Source organism: Micromesistius poutassou, assembly GCF_964030765.1.
Source record: "Micromesistius poutassou genome assembly, contig: SCAFFOLD_6217, whole genome shotgun sequence".
Taxonomy (NCBI): Eukaryota; Metazoa; Chordata; class Actinopteri; order Gadiformes; family Gadidae; genus Micromesistius; species Micromesistius poutassou.
In genome coordinates, this window is record NW_028177985.1 from 1 (window position 1) to 11,198 (window position 11,198).

An 11,198-nucleotide genomic window follows, 5' to 3' on the forward strand; every position below is an offset into this window, starting at 1 on the left:
TAGGAATTACCATGCTGGATTTAAACACTTAATGACCTTCCACTGTTCTTCATTGATAAATACTCCAATGTAACCAATGTAAACTCCAATAGGCCTACAACGATGAAAACACTTAAATATTGTAAATAAGTATGGCACCGTGTTTGTGTAAGAAACCCAGCTGCTAGATTCGATGATTCAGTCTCTTATCGATATATATTGAACATGTTTTATATTGATATTGATCAAAAGTCTATCACGATACGATCATTTATTGTTTTATTGCCCAGCCCTACTGTTTTGACTACTTCAACAGTGGGGATGGACAGTTCAAATTCCCTGATCCGATCCCTCTCTCCCCCCCCCCAGGAGCCCGGGTCACCATCACGGACCGGCAGCCGGCCCTGGAGCTCCTCTCGGCCAACGTGCGGGCCAACGTCCCGGCGGACCTCCGGCCGGGCTCGGCGGAGGTCTCCGAGCTGAGCTGGGGCTCGGGTCTGGAGCGCTACCCCGCCGGGGGCTTCGACCTGGTGCTGGGCGCCGACATCGTGTACCTGGAGGACACGTTCCCGGCGCTGCTCGCCACGCTGGACCACCTGTGCTCCGACGCCACGGTCGTCCTGCTGGCCTGCAAGATCCGCTACGAGCGGGACTCCCGCTTCCTGGAGCTGCTGCGGGGGAGCTTCTCCGTGGAGGAGGTGCACTTCGACCGGCAGCGCGACATCCGCGTGTACCGCGCCGTGAAGCGCACGCCGAGGACGGATCTCTAACCGCCGAGGACGGACCTCTGACTGCCCGGTACAGACCTCTAGAGGATGGACCTCCGAGGACAATGCGGTCGGGATCCCGACGCTTTGACGGAGGATGAACACTTTTACGGTGACGTGACGGCGGCGCGCCCGAGCGCAGCGGCTTCTGGCTCTCTAGTAGTCCTTTGGTGCTCAGTATGTATGGAGTTGTTGTTTTTTCTAAATTTGTTGTTGGGGAATGTTGGATCTCGATGAATATTACCGGAGACGCGATTCCTAAAAGAGGTGTGGTTGCTCATGGGGCACGGCTGGAATCGGACCCCAACGAGCGCTGGGCGCCCCCCCTCTGGTTCTACACATGTCCAGACGAGCGGTACCAGAAACACATTTATTAACAGCTGCCAGAAATGTAATATTTAGAGGAAGTCCTCTAGTGACTACTTTTCATTTAGGGTTTGGTGCTGACATATAGAAATACAATGTATACAAAATCAATGAAAATAGCATTTTTTTGCAAATAATAATAAAAAAAGCTCGCTATGTCGGATGACAATATGTAATGTCGAAAGAATACACCGTGGCCTCGACGCTCCCGAAGCCGTTTGTTCCGTCGGTTTTTCCCGCCTTTTTTTTTTTAACTTTACAGAATCAGTTGGCGTCCATTTTGTCACACCTCCTCCTCCCCGTCTCCCCGTTAAGAAAGCGGGGGCGACGGTTTGGGTTCCAGTTTGGTTGGGTTTTAAACGGGGTGATTAGGAAAAAAAAAAGAAAAAAAAAAAGGGTAACTTTCGGGCTTTGCGTTGCTTTTAAGAAGAGGTTTGTTTACCAACCGGACCTCAAGTCGGTCCCGCACCAATGGCCGCTAGAACGTGAAGAACCTTGGCACAGACCCCAGGCGTGTGCAGTGGGCCGCCGACCTCTGTTCAGACGTCAGTAAGGTGGCGGGTGGGACTCGACCCCATGTTGATCAGCATGTCCAAAGTCCTGATTTTGTGTGTGTGTGTGTGTATATGTATGTGTGTGTGTGTATTGTGTGTCGAATGAAGTCTCAAACACCAGACTCGACGGAGCTTGAAGCAGGGAGTAGGAAAAGACACCGAGAGAAATATTCCTTTTGCAAACCATTACACCAAAGATTTTAGTACATCTCATGTTCTCTAAAGTGTAAAATATTCAGTCTCCAAAAGACCCAGCCCACCAGTCCGTCCCCCACCACCCCGCCCCCCCCCCTCCCGGTCCGGGGGGGCGGGGGGTCTCGGGCCAAGGGCAGGGGGGGGGGCGGTTTTTAGGGTTGCAATGTTCTGTGCTTCGACGATATATAAAATAGCCCAAACGATACCACTAATAAAACATGCAAAGGCTCCGCAACTCATTCAGGATCCGCCTCTCGCTCCAGGCTGTCACCACTTCGGGGCGCAAAAAACACAGAAAACAATTTTTTTTTACATAAAAATAAAAAATAAAATCATAAACCGCATGATTCAACTGAATAAGTTCCCCGCCGCTCACCGGAGAGAAACAAAGAAAAGTAAATGATTAGAACGTCTTTAGCTGAAGCAGAACTCCTCTAATATGATAGACTAGAGTGTGGATCGGAAGCGTCCGATCGAAGGCGTCCGATCGGAAACTGACCGATCAGAAGCGTCCGATCAGAAGCCGTCCGATCAGAAAGTCACCGATCGAAAGCGTCCAATCGTAAGCCGTCCGATCGGAAACGACAGATCGGAAGCTGTCCGATCGGAAGCGACAGATTGGAAGCCGTCCGATCGGAAACTCACCGATCAGAAGCGTCCAATTGGAAGCTGTCCAACTGGAAGCTGTCCGATCGAAGCGACAGATCGGAAGCGAAAGATCGGAAGCGCACGAGCGTTAGCGTGGTGGTTACCATGGCGATGACAAATAATGCACTGAAACCTCCCCTGAGGAGGAGGAGGAGTAGGGGGGTGAGAGAGGCGTGGGGGGAGGAGGGGGGGCGGGGCAAAGTCTTTTTTCTTTTTCTTTAAAAAAGGTCCGAAGTCGCTCGCTGAACAGGCTCGCGTCTCCTGCTGCTGCTGGTGGCGCAAGATGATGTCGTCGTCGTGGTAACCGGGTGCCCGTCCTGGGGCGACGGCGAAAGACGCAGGGGGGGGGGGAGGGAGGGAGGAGGAGCCTTACCCTCACCCTCACCCCAACCCCCACCCCCACCACCCTGTTGTAGTCGCTGGGCTGGTCCAGCAGGGGAGCATTCAATAAAATAAGGACCAGCCCCCAGGGATCTGGTACGAGTCTTGAGGTGGGCGGGGCCTGGGGGGCGGGGACTTTACAGACATGTGGACGATAAAAAAAAACTAAACAGAGGCCTGGGAGGGGCGGTAGGGGTGGTGGTGGTGGGGGGGGGGTCCGGATGCAAGGCTTCGCTTCAAGTCTCTGTGCAGGGGGCGGGGGCGGGGGCGGGGGCAGGGGGGGAGGGGGCCCGGGGCGGGGGCCCCTACTCTGTTTTGTGGCAGTACAAGTCTTTGAGGGCCTTGAGCTCCTCGATGAGCGTCTTGTTCTGGTTCTCCAGCACGGCCACGCGGTTCTCCAGACACTTGACGTACTCCTTCTTCTTCCGGCGGCACTCCCGGGCTGCCTCCCTGGTGGGGGGGGGGGGGAGACGAGGGAGTGCAGGGGGGGGGAGGTGGGGGAGAGAGAGAGTTAGTGGAATTATACACTTACATTCAGGGCGTTTAGAAGACGTTTTAATCCAAAGCGACTTACAATAAGTATATTTGTCAGAAGAAAGAGAAACCACAATATATCTCTGTGGGTACGGTAAGGATGATCATAGAACCAAGCACTAACCATCACTAGGTTAACCCGTTCCCCGAACACAACAAAGATAGCTAGGGTAAGATGCTACACAATGCTAAGTACTGTTTTTAAGTGCCAGGACGTACAAACACACAATAAGTGTGTACATTAAGTGCCAGGACGCACAAATAAGTATGGTACACCAAGTGTGTACCAAAGTACTATAACTTAGTAGTGGACCCTAGGAGCCCCGCCGGGGTGGGGGGAAGGGGGGGTCGTGAGGTTGTGGGGTCGCGACCCGGCCTGCTCCTACCTGTTCTTCATCAGGCGCACCTCCCTCTTGCGCGTCACCTCCTCCGTGCCGCCGGAGGCCGGCAGCGCGGGGGAAGAGGCCATGACCACGCCCGGTGCGATGGTGCTGGCCGACGCCGTGCGGATCTGGTAGGCCTGCACGTCCCCGGACGCCGCTGGTGGGAGGGGGAGGGCAAAGGTCAGGGGTCAGGGGTCACGTTACAGTCAGACGGGGCTTCACGGCCGAGTATGGGGAACCCCCGACACTGATGGGTGTTAAGTGCAAACAATCACATCCCAAAGATCCTACATGTACAAATATATAGGTTTGAACGTTTACAATGAGAAATAATATGTCGAATATAGTGAGCGACATATATCGGCCGGCCGATAGTTGCGTTTTTATCGGCCGATTTTTTCATCATTTTATTTCATTTTTTAAATTATTATTATTATTATTATTTTTCCCCGGCATGATTTACAGACAGTTCGATAAATGTTCCTTTTTTTAAATTGAGACTTGTAACATTTGTTAACATCATTGTGTAATTTTTATGATGTCAATTGAAGGAGCAAAAAGCAGTATCGGCTCCAAAGATCGGCTCAAGAAAATCGGTATCGGTCATCTGCAAAGGCTGATTGAAAAGAAATCTGCCCTAAAAAATCCATATGGGGCGATCCCTAGTAGAAAAGATGTGGACGTATGAAATATGAACAACATATAGAGGGTGTCTGTCTTTAAAACACAGGAATGCACAACTGTATAAAGTCTCGCCCCTGATTGGCCGGGACGGGACGGGACGGGGGGCGGGGCCTCACCTTGGACCACCACCTGGTTGCTGGGCACCAGGATCTGCTGGCCGTCGCTGGTCTGGGCGTACTGCAGGATGGTGGTGCCGGGCTGCGTGGCCGTGTTCATGGTGAGCGTCTGCAGGCCGTCCGTGCCGTTGTTGGCCAGCTGGATGGCCCCGCCCTGGGTGATGGCGACTACAGAGGGACACAGAGCGGAGGTGGAGGTAAAGACGGAGCCGCCCCCCCCCTGGAGGTTGAAGTCGGTGGGCCCCCCCTGGAGGCCCCTGAGGGTTCGTTAGTGTTTGGGATTGTTGGGCGGTAAAGGGACGGCTCGCGGGATTGTGACGGGCGTCCATTTACATGGACAATATATTAACTCATTGTTGTCATTTAACTTAAGAAATGAGACCCCTCTCCTCTGTTCAGCCTGGGGGGGCATTTTATTACAACGGGTTCGCCAGGGACAAAGAGGAAGGAAGTCCCCCTCTCTTACACACTTATTGTATGTTGTACATCCTGGCACTTAACAACAGTCCTTCGCATCGTGTAGCGTCTTACCCTAAGCTATCTGTGTTGTGGGGGGAAACCCGTTACGGGGAACGGGTTAACCTAGTGATGGTTAGCACTTGGTTCTGTGAACATCCTCACTGTACCGACTCCGATACATCGTTGTCTCTCTTCGGACAAATCTAAGTCGCTTTCGATCAAAGCGTCTGATAAACGACCCTGAATGTAACTGGGAATGGAAGTGATGTATAAGCGCGAACGACGGCGAAGAAAAACCGTCAGTCCTTTTCCGAACTTTTCCGTCTGTAGAAAAGGAAGTGTGTCACGTCGGACGTCAACGCCGGACTCGGGAGTGTCACTGTGTGTGTCTCACTCCGGGGGGGAGTGAGACACACGCCGGCCCTCTACTCACTGTACTGCCCGGTGCTCGTCTGGTAGATGGGCGTCGGCATGGTGACGGTGGTGATGGCCGGCGCCGTGTCGTCTTCCGACTTCTCCTCCTCTATCCGGGGGACGGCCGGGGCGTCCGACGACAGGTCGTTAAGGATCTTCCTGCACACGCGCGCGCACGCACGCACGCACACACACACAATCAGGGGGCGGGCTCCTTACTTACTCATTTATTTTCTGGTCGAGCAAAGGCATTAACACTGCAGGGTTAGGGGTTTGAGTCCCACTCTAGAGCAAGGCATTAACTTGTATGGGGTTAGGGGTTCCACTCCCACTGGGCGAGAGCAAGGCACTCGCACGGCGAACGCGGTTCATTAGCGCGGGTGTGTTACCTGTAGGACGGCCGTCTAGACAGAATCTCTCGTCTCTTCTGTGAATCTGTCACGCTGTCCACAGACTCCTGGGAGTCCTCGCTCTCACCCACCGTCGAGATCTGAACACAGTCACAAAACACGACACTTTCATTGCTTTTTTTCCCCCGTGAAGAAAATAGTTTGTACTAAAAAAAACTACACGAGGTGGGAGTACAATCAAAACAAAAACAATGAAAAATATAAAAAAGTTAAGCCAAACTGAAAAGCAAAGTTCAATGGAAACACAGCGACTACACAGTGCCACGATGATGTTATATAGACAGAGAGAAAGCTTGAGAGGGCCAGAGACCACAACGGACAGAAATACAGAGAGTGAGAGAGACAGAAAATAGGACGGATAGAGCGAGAGACAGAGAGTGAGAGCATGAGGGAAAGAAAGATAGAGAGTGAGAGAGAGATAGAAAGAAAGACTGAGAGACATTAAGAAAGAGAGCGCGAGATAGAGACAGAGCCAGTGCCAGAGAAAGACAGATACAGCGAGAGAGAGAGAGAGAGAGAGAGAGAGAGAGAGAGAGAGAGAGAGAGAGAGAGAGAGAGAGAGAGAGAGAGAGAGAGAGAAAGGTAGAGAGAGAGAGAGATAGAAAGATAGAGACAGCGCCATAGAACGAGAAAGACAGATACACACAGAGAGAGAGAGAGAGAGAGAGCGAGAGAGAGAGCGAGAGCGAGAGCCGGTGAGCGAGCCCCCAGCTCCGGCGGGGCGGGGCCCCCCGTGTGTACCTGGACGGTCTGGACCTGGGGCGACTGGATGACGGAGGGCTGGGCGGCCTGGATGACCCCGTGGACCTGGACCGTCTGGCCGTTGGGCAGCTGCACCAGAGTGACGGTGGGCCCCGTGGTGGTGACCTGGCCGGCCGCGATGGACGCCTGGGGACCGACCAGAGGTCAGAGGTCAGGGGTCAAGGGGGGGCTCATGGCGATGCGGTTACTACGCCCATATAAGGGGTATGTGGGAATGCCGCGAAAAGGAAGTGAGGGGGGAGAGGAGGGCGGGGGGGTGGGGTCGTATGTCAAACATCCCTTATTGGGTCGGTTGATAAAGTTATTGTTTTGTAGTAATCAGGATGAGAGTATCTTTGTTTACCGGGCCTCCGGTTCTGCCTGAAGTGGTTTTGAATTGGTGTGTCCTTTTTTTATTCGTTGTGGGACGCAGTGGGAATGTTTTGTAGCTACCGACGACAAAAAGTGACATTTCTAACGTCATCAGTTCACATGATTGAAGGACCGATAAGGACCGACCGTGTTCATAAAGGTTGACTGAAAACGTGCCTACCGCACGACAACAGTCCAGTCTGTGGGTGGTGTTTGGGGTGGTGGTGTTTGGGGTGGTGGTGGTGGTGGTGTTTGGGGTGGTGTTTGGGGTGGTGGTGGTGTTTGGGGCGGTGGTGGTGGTGGTGTTGTTTGGGGTGGTGGTGGTGGTGTTTGGGATGGTGATGGCGGTGTTTGGGGTGGTGGTGGTGGTGGTGTTTGGGGTGGTGGTGGTGGTGGTGTTTGGGGTGGTGGTGGTGTTTGGGGTGGTGGTGGTGGTGGTGTTTGGGGTGGTGGTGGTGGTGTTTGGGGTGGTGGTGGTGGTTACCTGTGCCAGGGTAGCAATCTGCTGGGCTTCAGCCTCCGTTACGGTGGTTTCACTTTGCTGTGAGTCTGCGCCAGCTTCCATTGTCACTCAGAGTTCTGGGTGGGACACACACACACACACACACACACACACACACACACACACACACACACACACACACACACACACACACACACACACACACACACACACACACACACACACACACACACACACACACACACACGGGACATTTAACTCTCGGGGCGTGGAGAGAGTTGTACGTCACACTGTCGACATACATAAAAAGTCAATATTTAAAAAGAAAAGCCTGTTTGTTTAATAGAGTTTTTTTTTTTTTTAAATAGTTGTGATATGTGTATCTTAACTGTGTTTTTAAGCGCTCGGGGCCATATTTTTCCACTGTGATATGCCACTCTATGGGGGCCATGTGGACAGAGAGGTGGGCGTGGCATGTATAGGTGGGCGTGGCACCTGCGATAGCATACCCTAGTATTTTTAAATCACCTTTAACATTTCAGGTTAGAGTCCTTCGCCTACGAGGCAGGTGGTCACTCACGAAAACGTAGACGCGAAGACACACGCAGCACTACGTCAACAACAAAACACAACACTACAGTGAGACGGAGAGTGAGAGAGAGACGGAGAGAGAAAACGCGGGCACTGGAGAAGTGGTCTGGAAAAGTTTGTTGCCGCTCAAACGCAGCCGGGTCCCGCGTCGGGCAGATGCTGCGTTCAGGTCCCGGCGGGAGATACCGCCACCACCGCCTTTCCACTTTTAAAATCCGCTAAACTGCCAATTACTCACGCGTAAACGGCGACTCATTAAATAACTTGGACGAACGAACAAGTATGGGAAACAGCTATGGGCTTAAAAGCACGGCTGATTCAATTGTAGCTGAAAAATAATTTCATAAATAATGTTTTGGCAGCGGCTATAGTCGGCTGTTGATATAATAGATCATATAGATAACAACTTTATTAAGACAATATAGATAACAACTTTATGCTTCGTGTATCGGCAGTATCGTATAGACGGGTTTGGTCCACAGATAGTCCGGCAGAGAAACCTCAGCAGAGCCACTAAGCTGCCGGTCCGCGACTGAAACCTCAGCCAGTTGGCAATCTTCCCATCGCCGTCTTCCATTTCAACTCAGCATTAGCCGTGTGCTAACGCCGAACCGTTGATAGGTTCAACCCATGTTTGACTGTGCGCGCCAACTAGCCGGCTAGTGGAAGCACCATGTAACAGATGAGCTAAGTTAGCATGCTAAACTAGCATCATGCTACGAGTAAACCGTGGAGGGGTTCAACCCGTGTTTGACTGTGGGCGCCAACTAGCCGGCTAGTGGAAGCCCATACAACATAATGAGCTGAGTTAGCATGCTAACTAGCATTATTCTACCATTGAACCATATGAGGGGTAGGCGTGGGCGCAAACTAGCAGGCTAGCGCTACCCCCCAGTAGAAACAGAGTAGCTATGCTAACTAGCCTGCCGGACCCAAACAGTTTTGCTGAACTCGACGAAACAAACGGGACAGTTTCCCCTGAATGTACGAAGAATCAACGCTATCCCAAGCGGCCGTGTGTGGAGGGTCATAGACCCAACGGGGGGGCGGGGGTGGTGTCACAAACCGATAGCACGGAGCTAGTTAGCATTGGGCTAGCTAGCGCCGGGGGGGGCGTAATCTCCAGTCTGTGTGTCAACGCTTTCCCCCGAGCGGCCGTGTGGAGGGTCACAGACCCGGCTGTGGCGTCACTAGCCGATAGCACCGAGCTAGTTAGCACGGGGCTAGTTAGCACGGCGCTAGTTAGCATCGGGCTAGCAGTCTGTGTGGAGGGAAATGTCTGAATGCATTGAGGGTGCCAGTTTTTTTTTTTTTTTTTTTGAAACACCCATGGACCCACTTTCACTGGTCCAAGTTGTCCCCCCTCAGAGCGCACCGACCCCCGGGTACTGTGAACCCGGCGCACCGGTGCACGGAACACACATGGAGGATCCGTTTTTTAATACATTGCGGGACAACACAGCCCCACTACTCCCCTGCATTTAAATATATATTTACACACCAAAAAGTCCCACTTGTGTTGCTTGCAGAGAGCCTGCAACACAGCCGCCATGATTTCTTTGTTGGCCGCCGCGTCTTGTTTAATTCCCCCCCGCATGAACCCCGCGCACACGGGCCGATCACTTCGGACGCGGATCCTCTTACCGATACTGACTCGCTCCGTCACTCCCGGGTCTCCGGAGCTCCACTTTTATCCAGGCCGACACGTAAGAGACCGCGTCAGGCTACACCTCCGTCGCGTCACCGAGAACAACAACGCGGAGAGGAGGACGAGAGGCGAGACTGCGACGACGACGACCAGCATCATCGGACCGCCGGCGGAGACGCCCGAGTGGGCCCGGAGAGAGCCGAGGAGGTGAGGGCGAGTGCGCATGCGCGCGTGTGTGTGTGTGAGAGAGAAGGGTATTGTTTTGTTTTTTTATAGGCGCTAAACAATACAATGGAAATGACAGTCTCAAAAGATTACAGTTTTAACTGTATTTATCTGTTATCTATTTACATACCACGTATTATTGTACTTATATACTTGTATGTATTTATTCATTATTTATAATCCAAAGGTGAAATTGCTTTGCTGACAGATAAAAAGGGACTGTGTACAAAATAGTGAATGAGAGTAATAATAATAATAATAATAATAATAATAATAGTGAAACATTAAAGTACGGCAAGGTGACAACAAATATAGAAAAATGCAAAGATACACAAAACTACGTAGACACAAGACGACAACTAGGAAGTGACTCATGAACTACACACACATGTTGACGTATGACATGCCAGTGGAACATGGTGACTCGTATAACCGTATCGGGAGTCAATGAGTTTCTTTATTTCAATAATCTAACCCTAATCGAAAATACAAACGAATCACAGAATATGCCAACCAGTACTACATACAAATTGGAATAATAATAATAATAATAATCACAAAAAGAGCAAGAATCCCTTGGAAAAACAATAGGTGTTCAGTTCACAGATAGTTTGTTAATACCTTAAAGATGAACTGAACTGAAAATTTAAGTTTAGTTGATATAACAGATGTATTGTCTATTTATCATGATGTATTATTATGATACATTATGCATGTTAAGAATAATTAACAATAATATAATAATAATTATGCATTATTGCAATACATTATGATGTATTGTCAAGTTATCAATGTTGATTATTTCAGTTCAGTTCATCTTTAAAACCTCCCGAGGGATATCATAACAGTGTGCCTGATTCGCAGAGCAGCCATCTTGGTTCTAAAGCCGGAAGAACCAAGATGGCCGCTCAGTGGCCCGACTGAACGCTGCGGATTCCTCCTCCCTGCCCCACCTGCTCAGACCTGTCCTGTCCAAGCAGGGAGCGGCTGTGGAATGTAGCACCACACAAAACCCTCTCTCTCCTCTCCACCACGAGGGCCGACGTGTCTACATTTAGACGAGGCGGTGGTGGGTTTAAACGCTGCAAACAAATACAGAATATCAGGTTAGATGGGCCTAGGCCTGCTTTATTGATCCCAGTCGGGAAATGATTGATTATATCAATTTAGAGTCAATATGTAGGGAATATATATCTTTTCCTTTTTTATGTTGTCGTCATTCAGATACATTTATATTTCCGATGATTTAATGACTTCAACGGTTGTTT

At 51.0% G+C, this 11,198-nt stretch overlaps 2 protein-coding genes across 3 annotated transcripts; one reads left to right on the plus strand and one right to left on the minus strand.

Annotated features, from left to right (window-relative positions):
- Nucleotides 1-348: 348 nt before the first annotated feature.
- mettl21a (methyltransferase 21A, HSPA lysine) lies at nucleotides 349-749 on the plus strand (the record flags this gene model as incomplete). Its single annotated transcript, XM_084490635.1, has 1 exon — nucleotides 349-749. A coding segment is annotated over one exon (401 nt), but the record flags the coding sequence as incomplete, so codon positions are not given.
- A 2,434-nt stretch (nucleotides 750-3,183) lies between these two features.
- Nucleotides 3,184-9,833, minus strand: LOC311374885 (cyclic AMP-responsive element-binding protein 1-like). 2 transcript variants are annotated; one of them, XM_084490633.1, is made up of 8 exons: nucleotides 9,702-9,833; nucleotides 7,488-7,582; nucleotides 6,632-6,778; nucleotides 5,870-5,970; nucleotides 5,500-5,639; nucleotides 4,608-4,775; nucleotides 3,811-3,964; nucleotides 3,184-3,340 (listed from the first exon to the last, which is right to left on the minus strand). In XM_084490633.1, exons 2-8 carry the CDS (start codon nucleotides 7,566-7,568, stop codon nucleotides 3,196-3,198), a joined length of 936 nt encoding a protein of 311 aa, XP_084346759.1. In that variant the 5' UTR covers nucleotides 7,569-7,582; nucleotides 9,702-9,833; the 3' UTR covers nucleotides 3,184-3,195. The 2 variants fall into 2 exon arrangements, with proteins under 2 accessions (XP_084346759.1, XP_084346760.1); XM_084490634.1 differs by lacking the exon at nucleotides 9,702-9,833 and adding an exon at nucleotides 9,559-9,665.
- Between the last annotated feature and the right edge of the window lie 1,365 nt (nucleotides 9,834-11,198).